At 38.2% G+C, this 22,788-nt stretch overlaps 1 protein-coding gene across 4 annotated transcripts in view; it reads left to right on the plus strand.

Annotated features, from left to right (window-relative positions):
* Positions 1–22,788, plus strand: part of RNGTT (RNA guanylyltransferase and 5'-phosphatase) — a 195,589-nt gene that overhangs the window by 118,690 nt on the left and 54,111 nt on the right. For all 4 annotated transcript variants that reach the window (XM_061989754.1, XM_061989755.1, XM_061989756.1 and 1 more), the window contains exon 13: positions 13,219–13,319. In XM_061989754.1, the coding sequence (XP_061845738.1) occupies positions 13,219–13,319 (101 nt within the window). The remainder of the gene's footprint in view (positions 1–13,218; positions 13,320–22,788) is intronic.

Genomic DNA, 22,788 nt, shown 5'->3' on the forward strand with positions numbered 1-22,788 from the left:
GAAAATTTCCTCATATTTTCTCCTTGCTTAATGGAATATTGAGAAAAGCTATTAGTATAGTTGTGAAACGAGATGTTTAATGAAGCTGGAGGTATAAAACTAAATTAAAGTGCAGGAGTAGGAGACATTTAGCCCAATAATTACCAAAGAAGTCCAGTATAAATATTGCATTATCTTGACGTTCAGAGGCCCTTTTGGAAAAAGCAATTGAAAAATACCTATTAAAATATTAACAGATTAATTTCTGCATTCAGGTTAACCTTCTAAACCTGATTTGCATTCAAATGTTAAAACCCTTAATATATGACAGAATCAAACACTATTTTACTGAGCACATATTGGTATCGTGTTTTACTTTTCAGTGTGGTGTGGCAGTTTGGATTAATATCTCAGAAGTCATTTTGATTATAACCATTTTCTTCCTACTTCACATAGCTTCAAGTCATAGAACTACAGAATCATAGAAAAGTCACATTTTCATAAGAGACAAATTGTGGTGCAGTAACATTTTCATAGTAAAAACTGCTCCTTCTGAATAGCCAGGATGAATGTATTAAAAAGTATCATTCCTATTTAGTCTTTTCATAAAATCACAGAATGGTAGGCTTGGAAGGGACCTTTAGAGATCATCTAGTCCAACCCCCCTGCAGATGCAGGGTCACTTAGATCAGGTCACATAGGAACATGTCCAGGCAGGTTTTGAAGACCTCCAGAGAAGGAGACTCCACACCCTCCCTGGGCAGCCTGTGCCAGGGCTCCCTCACCTCAACACTGAAAGAGTTTTTTCTTATGTTTCAATGGAACTTTTTGTGTTCCAGCTTCATCCCATTACCCCTTGTCCTGTTGCTAGATACCATCGAAAAAAGGCATGCCCCAACCTCCTGACACCCAGCATTTAGATACTTGTAAATATTAATGAGACCCCTCCGTCTCCTTTTCTCCAGACCAAACAGCTCCAGTTCCCAAAGCTTTTCCTCATAAGGAAGATATGCTCTAAGGAAAATATTTCCAGAATAGACTGAAGTTACTGTATCTTAGAAGATTTGTTAACTTTCATTTTTCCTTTTGATTTGTAATGTGGAGGAATGGAAAAATTGATGCAAATTTACTTGACCATATGGAGTTAAAGCGACATGATGACTTCACTGTCAATGAGTTATTTAAAACTTTGTTATCAGGAGTTGGCTCTATCATCCTTTTAGCTTAATTGTGGACAGTAAATGATTCGAGCTTAGCTAAACATCCCATCTTTTCGAGCCTCTAAAGTTATAGTCTACAGATTTGCTTTCTATGATGTGACAACATTATGTTGTATAATGGAATTGATTAACAGCTTATTTTCAAGCTGATCAAATATTTATTGAACATCAGTGTTTCTCTTTATTCTGATCAAATTACTGAATGAGGCAAAAGCTGGTGTTTAGTGAGGACTGAAGCTCTGATTGTTCAGGTGGTTTGTATCAGTAATTTAGAATACTAGGCATTTAAAGCTGCATTTATATTATTTGCTTTTCTTTTTAGTTAGAAGATGTTTTATGAATAGGAAGAACTTACTTTTTTTTGTCCTCATCTTTTAGTTAGGGCATCATGGCCGTCTGTGTGTAGTTAGATACAGGTTGTGCTGAGTGAGGAACTTGGTACAAGGCGTGTAAACTGTATACATGAACTTGGAAAGTACTTTGGGTCATGTTTTGGAGAAACTTTGCAGCCGTTTTGTGTTCTTACATATTTTCCATTCAGTGTTTAGATTCTTCGGTTTTCTCTCAACTGTCAGAATGTCTTTCACAAATGACATGTGTTTGGAAAGTATTGGTGTTCATCCAGGAGCTTCTCTTAGCCTGACCACTCTCAGGAGTGCTTACAAATCACAGCTCCCTGTCTTTCCTTTATAAATACATGGACAATTGACTCATATTTATACAGAAATTATGTCAAATATCTACAGGAAAGAAAACAGTACTGGGAACATTTGATTGGTTTTTCTGAAGAATAGAGGAATCCTAATAGTCTCTGAGACGCTTTGAAACATTGAAGAGTTTGCACTAAAGCATCTTTTCTTCACAAAACCAACTCAGTTCAGTGCAAGAAATCTTTCCCTTGCTGACCTGTATTTGTCAAAGTTTCATCTTTTGCATTGATCGGTAGAAATTTCTTAGATGACTCTGAAGAATTCAGACTCTCCAAAGTCAATTAACAAATATTGTTGATACCTCAGGTTTAGCATCTCATTGTTTTACTGCTGCCTTATAATAATTTTGTGCTGCTCCAAAGTATATAGTTTAAGCACCCAAGTATGTTTCTCAGCCTTATGAAGCAGTTAAACATTCATTTCAATGGCAACTGCTTAATAGCGTTTCATAGGCTTGAAAGCCCTGCATGCAAATATTTCTCCTGTGCATTAAAAAACATGAGGATTTTTTTGTATATAAAAGGCATTCTAGAAATCCAAGTAAGGTGCCTTAAATGGCATCACAGATATCAAACTTTTATTTTTTAATCATAGAATGGTAGGGGTTGGAAGGGACCCTTAGAGATCATCTAGTCCAACCCCCCTGCAGAAGCAGGGTCACCTAGATCAGGTCACACAGGAACGTGTCCAGGTGGGTCTTGAAGACCTCCAAGGAAGGAGCCTCCTCACCCTCCCTGAGAAGCCTGTGCCAGGGCTCCCTCACCTCAACAGTGACACAGTTTAAATGGAACTTTTTGTGTTCCAGCTTCATCCCATTACCCCTTGTTCTGTTGCTAGATACCATCGAAAAAAGTGCTGCCCCAACCTCCTGACACCCACCCTTTAGATATTTGTAAATATTAATGAGATCTCCCCTCTGTCTCCTCTTCTCCAGACTAAACAGCTCCATTAAATATGATTAAATTTCTCCAAACTATTTGTAGGAGAAGTGCTTTCTGTCAGAAGCATTCACAAAACAAACATTAATCACATTTACCCATTGATGACCGTGACACTACTGGTGCTGCCTTTATTTTTGCTTAGGTTTTTACTAGGCAAAGACGATAGAATACATAGGGAAGAACAGAGGGTATTGCAGTGAGAGTCTATGAGGAATGTGGGTAAGTTGTCAGTTGTTCGTATGGGCTCTTCTTTATGAGGAAGAGAAGGGATTGAAACTGAGAATGGTAGAAGGGAGGGACAGAAGGGCAGACAACTTTAAGAAACACAGATTAACTGCTGACTGGTCAGTTTACTTCCTCAAGCAAATTTTAGTGTCTTGTGTTTAGCTTTTTTTCCCTTTTTTGATGGCAGTTAAAGAAGTTTGTTACCATTAACAGTTTTAATGACAGGGTTTGGATATTTTTGTTACTATTTCTAACTGTTTTAGCAAATGCATCTATTTCCCTAAAAGATAATCATGTAGGCTAACCTAAATCATTTGGTCTTATGATGGTGCCTGAATACAGCTACATGTGAGCTGCATATCTAGGGAATCCTCCTGATCTAGATGGACCTGCTTCTGCAGGGGGATTGGACTAGATGATCTCTAAAGATTCCTTCCAACCCCACCGTTCTATGAGTAAGTGCATTATGTCCCAGCTAAAGACATGAATCTTAAAAGAATTATTTCAGCTCATTATAAACACCTTTCAATGAAAATCAGAAAGAATGCAAAGTACATATATGCTTTCTTTTTATGCCACTGTATACATAAGCAGGGAAAAGAATATTGGAGTAGTTGGTTCAGTTCTGTTGCCTACTCTTCTAAAAGACTTTAGTGAAATTACACTATGAAGATGTGTACATTAGCCAACTGGAAAATTACCCATGCAGTGAGACTCAGTCACTTTATCTCAAAAAAGGGAAGTAATTACATGGAGAGCTGAGCTTCAGTCTAAACTAAGGCATTAACAAGATTCAGTGTAGAAATAAGCATACATTTTTAAGCATGAGTGTGATAAATAGCCATGGTAACCTCCCTAGATATATGCTGCAATTTCTTCATCACTTGCTATCTTTCATAAAGGTGTGCTGCAATTTGAATGGGGATTACAAGCTTCTTATAAACATTGCTGTAATTCAGATAAGAATTATAGGCTTGATGTAAATATTATTGTTCACATTGCTCTGTCCTACACACAACACAGCTGACTCAATGAGCCCAGTAATGGTTTCTAGTCTTAAAAAGTCCATGAAGTTACAGCTGAGTCAGTGGTTACCTTTCATCTTGTAGTTTCTTGATCTGTTGATGTGAGTTACTCACATAATTTGTCAACAATGTCATCAACTTCTGTTTCTTCAGCTCATCTCTTTATAAGGTCTCATCTGAAATGATTGTTTATAATCGATCCTTTTGGTTCTTTAATATGATCCAGGGTCTGTAGTGCAAGGAAATAAAAACACATTTTGGGTAATCATTCTGTCTTTATGTTTACACAGCTGAATGCAGACTATTAGACTGGGCAAGGCAGCAGCTGCCCTGTGGATATTAAGAGGCCTCAGAATTAAGTAGAGCTTTTCAGAGAAAACATTTAACCGTTATTTTGAGTGGGAAAGAGAAGCAGATTTGTTGTCTTATAGGTTTGTGGTAGATAACTTTTTCCTTTCAGGCAAAAGCTTTAGCATCGTGTTGAGCACAGACTTGCTTGCAAACAATTTAATTAAAACAAAGAATATTGGTAATGGACACAGATGGATTTTACAGCAGAACAAATATTTCTTCTTATTTGTGAACCTGAAGCATTCTATTATGTTTAAAAAATATTTTAATGTCTTCATACTGGTAAGTGAGTCCAACTAAACATCAAAATATCACTTGTGTAGTGACAGAAGTTTCTTCTTGGTGATAAAATATGAAATAGCAAGGTAACGTCTTTGAAACTCAAAGTTATTAGAGAGGTAAAGATTGATATTTAATATTTGTATATTGTATTCAGGGATACTTAATTGCAACTTACTGCATTTTCAGTGTGGTTAAATGGTAATGTCATTTGCAGTATGGTAATTTACATTTGATGATTTAAAAGAACTCCAGTAGATTCCCAGTAGCTGTATTGGTTAACTCCACTCCCTTCTGTCCCAACTGTCCTCACTCCCTGGTGGTACTCAACCTGCTTTACCTCTTGGGCAAGCATGGCTATTCAAACAAATCTTCCCTGAGCCTTTTGTGCCTTTTTTCAACCTTCTTTCTGAATTGGTGTGTGCCTGCTGCTGCCAGTTTAACAAACCCTCTGGATGCCTTGCAGGGCTAGGTCTGACCTGTTTACTGAGAGGAAATTACAGCTGACAAGTAGCAGCACTGTGCCATTTAGGAGGAAAGAAAGAGCTGGGTTATTTGCTGGCTTCCTGCCATTTGGAGGTAGAAGGAGTGGGGGAAGCTGTGGAGGAAATGTAAGGTGGCATATGTTGGCTGCTGTTGCACTTGAGGAGCATGGTATTTAATAAGGGTGAGGGAAGTTGAGCTGGCTGATCAGGCTTTTTAGAAATAGTAAGGCACCTTTGTCAAGGAAAGCTTGACAAAGCTCTTGATGAGGCACAAACTTCTCTCTTGGTCATCTCACCTCCTCTTCCTTTTCAGTCGCTAGGAGAAACAAACCATTTGGTCTAGACTTTCAGCTGAAGTTACGCAGTCTTTGAGGTGGGTGTCTTCATCGTGAGTCAACAACACCCCACAGCCCAGACTGCCTGCCCAGACTGCAGTCCCACAAACTAACCCCTCTCATCCTCCTACAAAATACTAAGCAGCAAAGTCTACCCCATGTGAAAGCAGCTGTTTGAAGTGGAACTTTGTCCTCATTGTGAGCTCTAACATCCCCATTGCCCAGGCTTTCAGCTTGCTGCTGAACCACTAGTTGAATGCAAATGATGAGGAGACACATGGCTTTAGGGGAAGCAAAAGCTTGTGTGGGAGGATTATCTGCAACTAACAAGAAAAGTGTCAACAATGGAAGTGTTCTCTGAGGGACAGCCTTTCTCTTGACTTGGAGGGAGATGAAAAAAGAGTTGTGCCCCTCTATGGGCAACTATAGAGGAAGGAAACAACTAGACAGTACTTTTAGGACAGGGCAGGGGATTGAGATTCAACATGTCAGTTTGTCTTGCCATGCTAAAATCGCCTATCAGAGTCTAACAAAAGTCCCTGCCTGTGGCTTGAGTAGACCCACTTGAGCCTGTGAAGTTGAGTATGATGTTAGAAATCAGTGAGATTTGACAGCCTAAGAGGGATGCCAGAGGATGTACTTTCTTTGGGCTGTCTTTAGTGATGAATCTTGATCCCAGGGTGTTGGATGTGCACCTGAGTTTTAGGTTCATTATTGTAATCTTGCCTGAAATTCAGACTCTCTCTACGAGGGGTACATTTGCTGTGCTGCTTCTGGCATCTGTTGTCCTTGGCCTTCATCCTTTTTTAGCTGTGGTGATACTGATTAATAGTGCAGCACTGCAACACTTCTGAGTTTAGCAACCTCTTGATTCTGCCACTTATTCTCCTGCTGGAGAATCTTTTGGTCCACTAGCACAGGCTGGCAAGTACTAACTGACCAGGCTCGGTCTTCTAGGAGACTGAATTGATTGACACTGCTATTAGGAGAAGGCCTAACTGGAATGGAAGGTTTTGTAAAAGAAAGGAGTGATGAAAATAAATGGTCTGGAGCTCTGCCAGGAGAGAATGGCCACAGATTATTTTAACATAGTAATAATCCCTGGAGGTATTGAAAAACATAGATGTGTCACTTAAGGGCATGGTTTAGTGATGGATGTGTCAGTGCTGGGTTAATGGTTGGATTTAGTGATCTTAAAGGTCTTTTCCAACCTAAACAATTGTGTGATTCTTTGGTGATAATAGTAATACAAAGATAGGAGAAAAGCTGGGTAGGTGCCAAGTGAGTAGCAGAGTTGTAAAAACTTGAGGGCTGGGAGTTCATAGCCAACCCGAAGGCACTGACACCGTTATTTCTTTAAAGTAGCATTGCAGGATCTTAATGAGCTTTCTTCACAGCTCAGGTTCATCTGTGCTCGGTAGCATTGAAGTGGTACAGCCTTTGCCTTGGACTCTAGTGTCCATACTGTGGGATGAAGTGCATTAGGTGAAACTGTAAGTTTGGCTTTATGTAAACTGAGTCCGATTTGCAGATACCAGAGCTACTCAGTTCTCAAAGCTAAGATGTACTAAGTAGAAGCAACTGGGGCATTTGCTTTGAAAATACATTACTTTTGCAAAATAAAAAAGTAGTGTAAGCATCTAAAAAGAGATGACAAGCTTTGTACAATAACATAGGTTGGAATGGACTTCAGGAGGTTGTCTAGTTGAGTCCTTTAAAACTATTTGTGATAGTTTCTGATTTGTCAATGTACATTTTTGGTCTGGAGATCTAATTTCTGGGGTTAGGCTAGGTTGAAAAGTTTCAAACTGAAACATGAACTTTGTATTTGAGTTGATATGGGACCTGATATGTTTTAGAAGTAGTCGTGTACGTGCATATTGGTCGGGGGGAGGTGGTGAGGATATCATTGCTATGAATGCTATATTTAAAATGCTAGGGAGTAGTTTGATCTCAGACAGATTGCTTCACATTTTGTTTTGGAATTAGAATATAGAATAACTTCAGGCAGAACAGGTCTGCAGTATGCAGTGATTCATCTAAGGTGAAGTTTTCACATACTTAACAAGCAGAATTCTTGTTTGGCACCAGCTCATGTTTAAAGAAATGATTTAGCACTTAGCATTCAAACTCAAGAAGTTACTACTGCTGTATTGTGTGTTTGGAGCCACCCATTGCAAAAATTCATCTCTTTCTCAGGCATTATTAACATGATCTTTGGTTGAAATCCCATTTTAAGATAGACTTTGGTGAATTTCTGTTTTTCATTGTAACAGAAGAAGTTGGGGTGGAGGGGGAAGCTGTATAACTTGTTCTTAACATAAGCTTTGAAGTCTGATTTCTTATCTAAGCATCTAGAAGTGATTCAGAATTACCTGTTACCTTTACCAGCTGTTTGGTGTGAGAAGGGTGTCATTGACAATTGTTTAAACTAAATCTAATAGTCAAAAGTGAATATTTATTGTCATTGCTTTCTAGTTAAGATGTCTTTGACTAACTTGAGTTGTGGTAGAGAGATTTTTTTCCTCAATTTTTTTTATTGATAGGACAAAATGTGTACCTGAGGCTTGTTTCACACTGTGCTGGACTGGAGGTAAAGAAAGATAACTCCAGCTTAAAGAACAGATCCTCCCCCACTCTCCTTCAAGCAACCTAGCAATTAATTTTATAGTTAAACTTGAGTTAAAATTGTAGATCTAGCAGTACAATTACAGGTGTGCAGATATCACCTGTCAAAACATTGCTTTTCATTACTGGAATAGTTGTTCCTGTCTGTTGTGAGGTTGGTTTCTAACTGACTTTTACAAGGGTGTACCTTGTCAATCTTGAAAAATCATTTAGTAGATCTTATGTGAAAAGTATACATTGGTGCCTAAGCATATGAGGGTGGAAAATACAATGGCAATTAAAAACACTGAGGGTGGAGGCAGATGACATGGAAGATAGGGAAGAATAAGGCTTGTAAGCTTGATGTCTGTACTGGACAAAGGAATAGAAACAAAATAAGGAATATAGTGGTTGGTATCTAGGTCAAAATGGTATAATTGGGGAAGATCACATGCCTACTTGAAAGGAAGGTTATCCCTGTGCTCAGAAATCACTTAAGTAAGGGCCGTATGGTATTCCCTGCTAAGACTTCCAGAAAGCCTCTGTCAAAGTTTATTGTTAGAAAATGTTGAAGAAACTGAAGCAGATGGAGACTTAATAGAAAAGGTTCTTGCACAGATAAGTAATTGGTTAAAAAGTGAGAGTTGAGGGATGGGGTACTGTTCAATCCTCACTAGGTTGGGGATTCACCTGTACTACATATAAGCAACTTGGAACACGATATGGATGGTAAAGTAACGTTTTCTTGCTGGATCAGCAAGGACTAATGCTAAATGTGGAGAATTATGGCAAGCCTTTACAAGACTGGGTAGCTGAACAATAAATCACATAAACCTCTGGGCAGATAACTGTAGAGTAATGTACATGGAGAAGTATTTGTAACAGCACGTGCAAAGTGATAGCCTCTGAGTCTAGTGTATTTCCATGCATATAGAAGCATGTCAAACTGTCTCTAACATAGAAGCAATGGGGTTTAATTGTTCAGCATCTCTCTTAATATGAGCCCTAGGGAGTGCAAGTCTGCAACAACAAAAACTGTTCCAAAACAAACAAAAGGTAGTATTTTTTCTTGCAGTGTGTTCCAGGTGTGCATGAAGCACTGTGCTGCAGACTGTTACAGCTGATAGAGGTTTACATGGTCTTACTGGGGAGCTAGACAAGCTCTTTTAATGAAGATTGCTAAATATGTAGGAATCACATTTAATGCACATCCACACTGGGAAGCTTGAAAAGGGATAGTCTCTGAGAGAGCAGTAGTAGAAAATGATCATATGATCTATGTGATTACCCCTTTATTTACCTTCCTTGAGCACATGCTGTTGGGTGGTCAGAGTCTAGAGAGGCCACTCTTAGATTGTTAGATAGATGGATGCAGCTCTTCCACAGGATTTCAGTGCCGTGACTCGGAGAGGTTGGGTTATTCTTTTCACGTCAATAAATTCATTTCCTAAAGGAGCATCTAGCATTGTCAGGCAGAAGTAAATAGAAATAGGACAATCTGCAATCCTGAAAGAACCCTGTGGCTTAAAAGCCTTCAAATTTTCTCACATTGCTCAGAAGTCTCGTCCTTTAGTTTTCAAGATGGAGTATATTTCAATTCTGTTGTCTGTTCCATCAGAAAGGAAGGCTCCTGGTCATGGTTGCAAGAAAATCCTTAGCACTCACGAATGCAGAAGCAGGTCAGATTTACCTCTTAGACACAAAATATAGAGTGTTTTTTGATTGACTCTGGTATTTCTGTACAAAAGAGAAAATTTCCTCTATCTTGACAACCATTAGTTGTCTCTCTGTCTTCTGTCTAAAGGAATGATATGTAAAAGGATGGTTTAGACTCATATATTAAAGCAGTTGAGGTGCTTTTCTGCAGTTAGTTAGTCTGAGTCTAGTCTTAATAGCTTATGTGTTCTCAGAAATATGACCTACTACTTAAAAAGAAATTGATTATCTGAGTATATATTAATAAATCTTTCACTCTAAACAGTCCAGTAATCTTGCTGGGAAAATTATTGCAAGTCAGTAAATTAGAAGCCATGCCACACAGAGCCTTAATGCTAGATTTTAAGGTTTATATATGATTGACAAATGTCACTTTTATGGAACAATTTAAGACCTCAATCATGCTAAAATGACCAAAGAGCAACCATTAAGATGCAAAATCCACACTCTTCCAACAACTTCAGCTACTCAACTCTACCTTGCTTCAGAGTTGCTGGAGCAGTTACTTTATAAATGAAATTTTCACAGTCTCTGGGGAAATTAGTCACAAACAGAAGTGTTTCTCATAGTTCTCCTTTGAGCTAAGTAGTAAATACCTAGCACTAGTAATTGTCTTTGACCAAATTAGAAACTTTAGATGAGAGAGCGCACACAACCGTAATAATGTCTTTGCAAACATTGTATTTTGTCCTATTATTCTGGGACATACTTTATTACTAAAAGTTACTGAGAGTTTAATTCCATATTCTCTCTATACCTGACGTAATAACAAGAAAATGGCAGGAAAATATAAGTGAAAAGGAAATTTCAGTACCATCTGCCTTTGTCGTAGTTCTCGGATTCGATGCACACTATCGATTGGATGTATACTGAAATATTAACTGCTTTCTGTCAAATAGAATGTAAATACTTCAAAATGTATTTAAATACATAAGCTTTATATAAAGAATATGTATAAAAATGTTGATCTGAAAAACTTAGATACTTTACTGAGCATCGTATTTTGTATGTTCAGTTTTCTCTATTTAATATCAGTTAGTGTGTATGGCATGAGTCTTTAAATATTTTAACACCAGATGGCATGATAGCAGATTTTTAGTTTGGGAAAGTAGAGGAAAAAACTAAGGAGCAAGATAAATTTCATTAGTATAAGACTTTAAAGATGAGTTCATTGGAATTTGAAGATATTTCTGGTGAATGGAAAAAAGCCAGAATGAGAGAGGGAAAAGCAGGATGATGTCAGCTAAAGGAGTATTTCTTTGCTGTTGAAAGATTTTCTGGGTTTTGTAAATTGCTTAAACAATACCTTTCTAAATCCCATTTTGGAAAAGTGTACAGGCATCCAACTTATCTGCTAGTGCTACAGCACAGAAATCATATAGAGGAGAAATGGGGTGGGAACAGAAGAAAGAAACATATTTGTGACTTTATACTATCACATTGTATCTTACTAGTTGTCTGACTTGAGTGAAACTAGGAGATTTGATTTGATTTGGTCTGGTAAGAGTTGCAGATGTGAGGCACTATTGAAAGAAAGTTGCTTTCCAAGGGACAATTTTCAACCAGAGGATAAAAATACGAAGGGACATGGAAGGGAGCAGGCATAGATAACAGGTGCAGAAGCAGCTCCTGTATGTTGGTCTAAGGACAAGGATGAATAGTTAATTTATTTTTTCAAACATTTAGAAGAAGATTGTGGAGAAGTTCAGTGCAGAGCTCTGTATGATTAGTAAGTTGGGCAGGTGATCCTAATACTGGTGTTTGGAACAGGCTTATACTGCCCTGAACAGGAATGAGAACAGTATCCCTGAAGCTGTCTCTCTCAATCGATCTAAGGGCCGTGATCAAAAAACAGAATCATAGAATGGTAGGGGTTGGAAGGGACCTCTAGAGATCATCTAGTCCAACCCCCTTGCAGTAGCAGGTTCACCTAGATCAGGTCACGTAGGAACATGTCCAGCTGGGTCCTGAAGACCTCCAAGGAAGGAGACTCTACAACCCCTCTGGGCAGCCTGTGCCACTGCTCTGTCATCCTCACAGTAAAATAAGAGATAATGCCCTCTAGCCAGCCACGTTCAAATTCCAGAAGAACCTTTTAGTAGGTTATTTTTTCCATGTGTAGCAGAGTTATGGCAAAAAAAATGTTTGGAGACAATTTGAGTTTCAATTATGGGAAGCTTGCCTTTGCTTACCACCTAGAAGAAGTCACATGCCATCTTTTCATGAAGAAAATGATAAGCAAGATATGCTGCATTTATTTTGGGAGGATTAACTTTCCATTCTTACGTTAGAAAACAGAAAGGCTTCATCTGCTTTTGTCACTTCAGATCTAGAACTCTTAGATGAATCATCAGTAAATGTTGCATTTTGCAAATATTTAACATGACATGAGTGCAACTTGATGCTAGTGATTGCTGTGTTGCCAGAAGACACTGGATATTCCTGGGGGGGGGGGTTAGGTAAAATGGCATACATTTTCTCACTGTGGATTAATGAGCATCTAATAACTCAAAGTTCTCATTCTGTGCATCTCCAAATTATTCTTTCACTTTTGCCCTACTCATGTTAATTCTGATTTTCTCCATTGCCATGAAAGATATTTTAGCAAGGAAAGGGTCAGCAGGTGGACTCTCACTATTAGCTGAGGATGAACAAAATGGCAGCTTAGTAAACCAAAGCAGGTGATAGAAGAGACCATAAGAAATGAAAGCTCCATTTTAAGGGAAAATGACTCGTTGTAACTTTTGTCTCAAGTGTGTACCCTTTCTCTTAAGCAGCAGACATTCCCTAATTTGTGTTCCCGCACGTTGTGATGTTCTTCAATCATTCCACAACTTAAATTCCTTTGGCGTGAAAGCAAATACTTCTGATGGGCCTTACTGATAGTTGGCAGTATGGTGGCTGCTGGCTTTTTCATGTTGTGTCAGCCAACAGCATGGATAAGAAAAACATCATTCATAAAATTGGAAAAATATGTGGGGATTATTTTAAATGTATCTTTTCTGTATGTCCTATCAGAGTTTTCATTTGTCTCTGTGCTGTCTTATTTTCTTTCTTGAAATTTTCCATTAGCCAGAGAGAGATAATGAAGTATGCTAATTTTTATTTCCATTCTCAGCCTTTTATTATATCCAATGGCTTAGCTACAGTGTGAGCATTTTAAGAGGGAGCTGCAAATAAAGTAGTGAAGTACAGCTACCTCCATGGTAATGGAATTCATTCTTTCAGTCACTTAGTATTGTAATTCTTTAGAGACAGCTAATATAGTCTGAAATGGTGAGTTGTTACTTTTAAAACCAGTGAAAACCAATAATCACAATTAAACTGCTTTTTAATTTGCTTCAGAAATACAAGCCTGGCCGATGCGATGATATTTTGAAATGGAAGCCACCCAGCCTGAACTCTGTTGATTTTCGTCTGAAAATAACAAGAATTGGTGGAGAGGGGTATGTATTCTCTTCCCTTTTTAAATGTATAACACTCATGTGACTGTTCCATAGCAGTTTATCTCTCCTCTGATATTTCTTGACACTTCCTGAGGCTAAGCCTTTCTACATTCAGCAGAATTTGCTCATTGAAAAAATAGGCAACAGCCATAAACAGTGTTGTACTGAAAACAATGGCAGATGTTTAGAACATAAATTTACTCATTCTTAAATTAAGTTTCATCAAATTTCCCAAAAAAGTTCATACAATCATAGAATGGTAGAATTGGAAGGGACCTTTAGAGATCATTTAGTCCAACCCCCCTGCAGAAGCAGGGTCACCTAGATCAGGTCACACATGTCCAGGTGGGTCTTGAAGACCTCCAAGGAAGGCGCCTCCACAACCCCTCTGGGCAGCCTGTTTAAGTGGAACTTTTTGTGTTCCAGCTTCATCCCATTACCCCTTCTCCTGTTACTAGCTACTACAGAAAAAAGGGATGTCCCAACCTCCTGACACCCATCCTTTAGATACTTGTAAATATTAACAAGATCTCCCCTCAGTCTCCTCTTCTCCAGACTAAACAGCCCCAGTTCCTGCAGCCTTTCCTCATATAAAAGATGTTCCAGTCCCCTGATCATCTTGGTGGCCCTGTACTGGACTTTCTCCAGTACTTCCCTGTCCCTCTTGAGCTGGGGAGCCCAGAACTGGACACAGGACTCCAGATGAGGCCTCAGCAGGGCAGAGCAGAGGGGGAGCAGAACCTCCTTTGACCTGCTGCCCACGCTCTTCCTGATGCATCCCAGGCTGCCATTGGCCTTCTTGGCCACGAGGGCACATTGCTGGCTCATGTTCAGTTTATTATCAATCAGGACTCCCAGGCCTCTCTCTGCAGAGCTGCTCTTCAGCAGTTTGATTCGTAGCCTGTCCTGGTGCAGGGGGTTGTTCCTTCCCAGCTGCAGGACTCTGCACTTGTCCTTGTTGAACCTCATGAGGTTCCTCTCTGCCCAACTCTCCAGCTGGTTGAGATCCTGCTGAATGGCAGCACAGCCTCTGGGGAATCAGCCAGTGCTCCCAGTTTGGTGTCATCAGTGAACTTCTTGAGTTCTACTTGGATTTGACACTACATCTTATGTTTTCAGAAATAGGCAGACTGTATTAGCTTAAGTTCTTACAACAATAATAACAACCTAAGCTTTCTGCCATTTTAGAATCCTACTCGATGAGATATGACACTTATTCTCTTAGAGAAAAGCAAAACTTAACTATTTTATAAGTGTTCTTTGGTATTGGCTTTATAACCATTAAAATATTAATAAAAAACAGCGAATTCTAATGGTAGAAGATATGTAAATCTTCACATTGCATCAGTTCTACAAACTCTTTGCCTAGTTTAGTCACTGTGTATATTAAATAAGGTCAATTTCCATGTTCAGTTGTGCCAGGGAGGGGAAAGGGAAGATTGAGTCACTAGATTAAAGCTTGCCTTGGAAAAGATATTGTTTAAAATGAAGTTAATTGATTTTTAGGTTGCTTAATGTTTTAACATCTGGGACTCATTTCAACTGACAGTTTGTAATACTGACATATGGCTTTTCTTGGTGCCACAGGCAACTCAGTATAGTTAAACAATTAATTCCTATATTGCTTTTATTCCAGAGTACTAATAATATCCCATCTAACTTTTAGCCCTTTGCATGTCAAGTTAATGAATGTATTTGATGAACAGAGAGTATATTAAGGGTGTGAGGTTTATTTTGCAAAATGTACTCAACTGCTAAGTTCTGAGCATTTCATGAAGCCAGAATTATCTGTTCACATTTTTGTGTTTAAATGCAATATTAAGTCCTCAGAAACTGCACAACTATTTCATAGAATACACAGGAATATTTTAAGTTTGACTTGAGAAAATCAACTCATTCCAAACTTTTAACGTTTGTTTGGCTTTTAAGTCACAGAACAACGTAGCACAAAAGCTTTCTGCAAAATAACTTTTAAATTGCTCATTATTTGATGTGAAGGTTATTTTTACTGTGATACTCTTATGACTTCTGCTGGAGTATATAGAATAGTAGCTTGTTATTGAGAAGCAAATACAGTATTTTCACATTAAAAAAGAAATATTCACTCAATTAGTTATGACTGATTTCAAATACAGAACTGTCAGTGCTGTTGTATTGTTTAATATATGACATCATGGGTTATTTGATTGGAACATGAAAAGGTTATCAATTATGAACCAGCAAAAAGCTGTTCCTAAAAAGATGGGTGGTTAGTAGCAAGTTATTAAAGAATGACTGAGCCATTGTAGAACTGGAAATACTTTCTGATGTTTAGAAAAATTCTACCATATTCTAGCTGAATAAGTGAAAGTAAGTGCATTGCTCACATTGTGGAAATAGTTATCTAAATGAGCCTTTCAATACTGTAATACTTAAATGTGTTAATGTTTCTGTTCCTCTCAGACACGTAAGAAAAGAATAATCCTAGAAATCTGAAATTTAGTACATAAAGGAGAATATTTCCAGATGTTTTACTTCATCTCACGTGACAGTTGACTGCTGTTAGTAACATAAATGCATTCATCCAACAAAAAGAAATATTAATGAAGTACTAGGTGGAAAAGAATAATTTGCCATAGTTAGGAGAGAGATATTTATGTTAAGTAATGACCTATGAAATGGTAGCTTCTGCCCAGTTAAACACAAAGAATGAAATACTCCAGGTTTATCTGCTTCAGTTGTTAATTTGAGTATCCAATTTATCGCTTGGTAAAATCTGAACTCATTTGAGAAAACATCAGAGTTATACTGACTTTGAAGTTGTTGACTAGGGTTTTAAAAGAAACATCTTTAATTTTAGACTGTGAAAAAGCAGTTCCTGAATTCTGAGCATTACCAAAATCAAATGGTCGATTTGTGATATAACTAAAAATTCTGTTTTGATGAACTGAATGTGTTCCACTGGCAGTTTTAACATGACAATGTTAGGCTTTTTGCCTCCCCTCATCTCACAGAGATTAAAAACAAGCATTGATACTAGTTTCAACCTTTTTAGGTAAAAAAGCTTTCCCTCTTCAGTAATCTGAAAAGAAATCTGAATTTCTTTTTCATTTGAATCCAGAAATCTGGATTTCTTTTCATTTGGCAGCAGAGTAATACAGATGTATTTAAAGTACTGTTACAGAATTGTGTGAGTTTTTGGTACAGTTCAGCAATACTATTTGTGGAAATAGAAGATATGCCTTTGCATTGATCTCTTACTGATAAATGAGGAGCCAAAGTCCAAGTATTGATCTCAAATACTTGACAGCTAGAAACAAAGAGAACAGGGATTGTCTGTAATTTCCAAGTCCTGTGTTCTGATTTGCAGGCTTATCTTTACATCTTGAAATGCAGACATATCCAAACCTGTCCTACAAATGTGTATGATCTTATCCCAGTTTACAGCCTAGCCAGTAATGATACAGGCTGAACCTGTGTCACAAAACTCCAACCATGCAGCCCTTATATTTATAATACCCTGTTCATTAAATAGTGAAAAAAAAACCCCAAATGGAAGCATTGTTTATTCAGTAGCATGACATTAGAGCCCTGTCAGCTGTTGGACATGTCTTTTGGATAGCATATGTAATTGAGATCCCGAACAATTGTAAACAATCTTGTGCGTTTTTCGTATGAATAAAGGAGTTATCTCTAGGGACTTGGCCAGATTTTAGTCAGTGTGATTATTTTCCATCTACCCAAAATTCCCCTGTGCTTTCAGTTGTGCATTTCCATCCATAGATCAGTCTGCAATAGTAATGTTAACTGCAAAATAGCTGCTGTGTTTCATCCCAGATGTAGTTTGGTTACAGATGAATGAACAACTGTTTTTATCTAGGGTTCTGTTATTTCGCTATTGATATCGGAGGGAATTTTGCCATTGAATTTAGAAGAAGGATTTAGCTCCACCAGAAAAAGCTTCCATGTAAAGATGAGGACTGCATAACAAAGAATAAAAGAAAAAAAAGATTCTATTGCATCCCAAAGAAAGGCAACATTTCTGTAACCTCAGTGACCTAGTCCTGACACTCCTGTTCAGTGCACATATTTGAAAGAAATTGCATTGTTGCACCTTAGTGAGTTACAGCTTATCAGCTGAGCCGTGGTAATTGTCCCCTGTGTATTGTCATGGTCCAGCCTGTCCAAGCATCAGCATGATGGTTAGATTAACTTTTTATGTTGTGCTAGTTTGTGCTCTCTCTCAATCTCTTCTCATCACATGAATATTGTTACTTCTGTTTTAAAATAAAGCAAAACAACCACCACCAACTTCTTAAATCAGCTTAGCGAGAGTACTTCATTGTTTATCTCTGGTAGCAATCACAACAGCTGAACTGAAAAGCCCTCACATTATGCCAGCTTTAAAAAGGCAGACCCACTTCCCAACACTTTACTGTCATTTCAGGTTCACGAAGATAATAGTCTCACATCAGGAACGCAAAATGGAGCCCTTTGATCATATAACAGTACCTTATATTTTTCCTAAATTATGATAATACTCATAGAAAATAAAATAACAGGGACTTAAGCACATCAACTGCATTTCTGAATGACCTAGAAGTTAAGCAACCTTATCAGAAGAGAGTGTGGAGGATATTTGACTACTACATGCACTCTCTCAATATTACAGAGAAGACTGTTTTTAACCAGAGATGCTTTTTCTCAAAATGTCTGACTCTAAGGATATTTCCTAAAAAGTAAAAAAACCCAAACCAACTCTGAGACTTGTATAAATGTCACAAGTATCAGCTGAAGACCTCCATGTAGTGCCAGGTTTGTGGTAGCTTCCAAAATGTCTTCAATTTCCACGCCTCCTTGTACTGTTACTGTTTAATTAGCCTGTACAAGTCCATTAATTTTATCTGAATCACACATGCTAAAATCAAATTACAAGCAAGGCTTTGGTTTTATTGACTTTGAATGAGTATCTCACTAGATCAATTTGATAAAGTTTGGTCAAGGGGTAGCAGTCAGAAGCTGGAACACAGAAGTTCCACTTGAACATGAGGAAAAAGCTACTTTCCTGTTGAGGTGAGGGAGACCTGGCACAGGCTGCCCAGGGAGGCTGTGGATGCTGCTTCTCCAGAGGTATTCAAATCCTGCCTGGACACATTCCTGTGTGACCCAATCAAGGTGGAACTGCTTTAGCAGGGATTTGGACTTGATGATCTCTAGAGATCCTTTCCAACCCCTGCCATTCTTTCATACCATTTTGAATCACAAAATACTTTAAATATTATATAGAACCTCAAAGTGTTGGAAAGAACCAAGACTTTTACTTATCTTTTAAGGGAGAATTAGTAATAAAGGCTTGTTTCTTTAAAAAAAAAAAGTCAATAATCTGCAGTAGACTTGAACTCTTTGTTAGCAGCAAGTCTATACTGATGTGCTGGTTTTGACTGGGATAATTTGACTCTGCTAATTCTTTCCCCTGTCCTATCAGGGAAGGAGTGAGCAAATGCCTGTATTGTGATTAGGTACCATCTGGGGTTAAACCATGACAAGTGCTTTTTTGTTATATCTATAATTAAGTAGACCACATCAGGGAAAAATCAGCCAGTTTTTAGGCAAAGTTCTGTTTAGCTTGAGCATTGTCAAGTAATAAAAAATGGGAGATAAGTTACAATACATTTAAGAACAGTGGAGGCTTCGAATCTTAACAGCAGGGTCTTAAAATCTTGGATATGTTGGTAATTACAAATCAGGAAACGGATAGAAATGTCATGACTGCAGGCAAGTGAATGCTTTCCTTCTGTTGACGGATGTTGTCCATTTTGTTCTGTAAATCAGCAAGAGCTTCTGGAGGGGTGAGGAGGAAGCTGCAACTGCTTCCATATAACCATTTTTGCTTGATTTACTCTCATATAAGTATGTTGTCTGTCACAGGGTGGCTCATCTTTTTTGTAAGCTAGTCTTCCTCACTCTTCTGGTTTGAAAAAAACTGGTAACTGGCTGAAAAATCACAACAGTTAATTGAATTAGTGAATATATGTAGAACTGATGTGTGACTGTTTGACCCATCTTTAGCACCCTCCTCTCTGTCCACTCTCCCTTTTATATGATACATAAAAGTTTGAGCTCTTTGCCTTCTCACTTGTTTGCAGAATGCCCGTTACCAAAGAACACAAACTTGTTCTTACACGTGTCATTCATCACAGAAAAGGAGCTTTACAAGTTGTACCCTGGTGATAAAACTAATAATCCCATATTCCTGGAGCCTCACGAGATCATAGTCAAGATTAGGGCTACATGGCTGTTGAGTACAGTGGGTTGTGAGGGAGAATGCAAGTGACATCGCACAGCAATTGGGGAACAAATAGAGACAAGATGTTGCAAATAGATGCAAAGACATGCAATGTTGGGATGGTAGCAGGAATAGTGCAGGTTTGAATGTGTTAGCTGCATTTATGGCTCTACTGTTGCTAAAGGAAGCATGTCCTTCACAGTTGGCTTACTTCTTATAGAGTGTGAGAGTTGCAAGTGAAAGTAAAGGAGTACTTTGTTCATCTGTTACCTTCAGACATCAGAGTAGGTCTTGCTAGTTCTGAAGAAACGTAGGGGCAAGGTTATGCAAACTGATAAAGAGAGGATGTTACATATAGAAACAACAGCGTGGTGGCACGGGAAGGGGAAGCACAAATATTAACATAGAGAAAATATACATGTGCAGCTGCCACTACTGATGGAAACTAGTAGGTAGACATTTTACCTAGGCACTATGCTTTAAGTATTGATGCTGTATTGCTCATGCAAGGATATTTCTAATCTTTTTGTATCATTTCAGTTTTTAAAAACTGTTTTTAAAGTAAGGCTTTGAATCTAACCTCTATTTATACACTGGACATTATGTTGTACTTTCCACAACTAATACTCGGGATGCTCTTGGAATGTCTAATGTTGGATTTCAAAAATGAACTCAGCCTCGTATTTTTATGTGTTCAAGTGGCAGCCTTGGGCAACCTCCATCTGTCAGATAATTATTCTACTTTAGCTACTCATTTCTCCAGATTTTTAAAAGCCTTTCCTCACATTATCCTAAAATTATCTATACACTTGCAAAATGTGGCCTTGTATGTTTTATAGACCCTGTTCCTTTTGCTTCAACTAGCTGCTGCCTTAAAGCAGTCGTCCCAGTTGCTCGTGTTAGCTATCATAGCGATTATCCACTCTGTTAAAGATCCATTTCTATCTGTAAGCAGGATCAAGAAAAGCTCCCAGAGACCATATGCCTCTAAAATTTTCTTATCTCCTGAGCACTTCTCTACCCTCTTTTACATTTGGATGGTTATTTTATTCTTCTTTGGCCACACAGCTTAGATTTCTTGCCACTTTGAATATGGAAATTGAGGATTGATGCTCTCCCCAGCTAAATGACCATAGAGTGATAGAATGTGAGAAGGGAGTGAAAGAAATAGGCAGTGGAAAAGTAATCTTAGGCTTCGGGATAGCTGCTTTTGTTTTTCAGGGTACAGGTTGGTAGTATCTCATAGCAGGTCCCCTAAAGTGCAACCCTTGGGAGCTGTTTGATCTTCAGGGGCAGCATCTTTAAAATGCACAAGGACATACTTTTGTAGTGTGCAAGAAGACAAGCAGGTTCAGCAGACATCTGGCTTGCTTGAATGGGGAATTCCTGAGCTAACTCACACAAACAAGGAAGTGTATGGAAGATATAAGCAGGGATAGGCCTCCGTGAAGAACATAAAAACTGTGTTTGAGTGTAGAGGGAAGGAATTAGAAAGCTAAAACCCAGCTGCAGTAGAAGATAAGTGAAAGAATTATGTAGATACCTTTGTAATGAAAGGAAGACTAGAGAAAATGATGTGCTGATGCAGCAGATGTCATGAGTAAAGATACAAGAAGGGCTGAAGTACTTAGTGCCACCCTCGTGTTGGTCTTGAACATCATGCTAGAGTGCAGGGAAAGAAATTACTACCAACAGATGGGAAAGTTCAATTTAGACACTATTTAACCCAACTGAACTTTGAGGTACTGGAGGTCAAAGCTTTGAAAATGCAGTTAGCCCTTGTAGCAAAGATGGCAAACTGATAAATGGGCTGCAGGTGAAGCAGATGGTTCTTCACCTCGGTTCAGCATTTGTGAGATTGCATCTGGAGCACTGTGTCTAGTTTTGGACTCCTCAATGTGAGAAGGACATTGATGTGCTGGAGCAAGTATACTGGAGGGCCACCAAGACAGTGAGGGTATTGCAGAACACAACCTAAAAGAAAAGCTGAGAGAACTGCATCTGTTCAGGCTGAAGAAGAGAAGGCTACATAGTACTTTATTGCTCTTTACTACTCCCTAACAGCAGATTACAGTGAAGCTGGAGCCAGGCTGCTCAGAGATGTGTGTTTGAAAGAATGAAAAGCAAAGGGCATAAACTGTAGAAGGACAGGAGGAGAAACTGTGAGAAAGGTTAAACACTGTAGTAGGCTGCCAAGTTGTAGAGTCTCCCATCTTTGGACATATTCAGAAATTGACTGGATATGTCAATGAGCAACCTGATGTAACTTGGAAGCAGACCCTGTCTTGAGCATGAGACAGATGACATTTAAAGGTCTTTTCCAATCAGAGTTCCTCTATGATTACTTGTAGATGAAATGTTAAATATTTTCCAAATCATATGAAACTGTTGAACTTTTAATTACTAAGTATTTTAAACCATTTTTGTTTTAACAACACTTTCTCTGTAGTGTCCAGTGACAGAACAAGGGACAATAGACAAAAGCTAAAACACAAAAAGTTCCATGTAAACTTAAGGAAAACCACTTTTCTGTTGATGTGAGGGAGCCCTGGCACAGGCTGCCCAGGGAGGGTGTGGAGGCTCCTGCTCTGGAAGTTTTCAAAACCCTCCTGGACACATTCCTGTGTGACTTGATCTAGGTTGACCTGCTTTGGCAGAGGGTTATATGATATTCAGAGGTCCCTTCCAACCCCAATCATTCTTTGATTCTTTCTTTGTACTTTCTTGCCTGTATATAGAGATTTTTTCAGAATACTTACTGTACCTTCATTTAATTTACAAATTGTGGGATTGTCCTTTTAGAGAAGATTTTTGAGTTGCAAAGTAAAATAATGTGCATATTTTATAAAGAGGAATTTAACGTTGTCCTTTGTTATATGCTGTAAAGGTTTAGCAGACACATAATTTAAAAGCTATCCAATTTAAGTAGCGAAAATGTTCATCTTCCTTTTACAATAGCTTGAACAATAGATCTGCTGCTCTCAGACTTAGTGAAAGTCTATTGTGAACATGTTTTTCTTTTGCACCTGTATGAATGAACTTTTTTAAATTATAGGAGTTATTAGAGAATATTCTTGAACATCTTGTTCAAAGTGTTTTTAATGGATTCTATAAACTGATACGAGCTTTAAAATGCATTTTTGGGTGATGTTTTGGTCTCAGACAAGGAATATTTGCTCTATTTTGAAAGTATGCTATAAATGA

The sequence above is a fragment of the Colius striatus genome, chromosome 2, assembly GCF_028858725.1.
Source record: "Colius striatus isolate bColStr4 chromosome 2, bColStr4.1.hap1, whole genome shotgun sequence".
In the NCBI taxonomy this organism is placed as follows: Eukaryota; Metazoa; Chordata; class Aves; order Coliiformes; family Coliidae; genus Colius; species Colius striatus.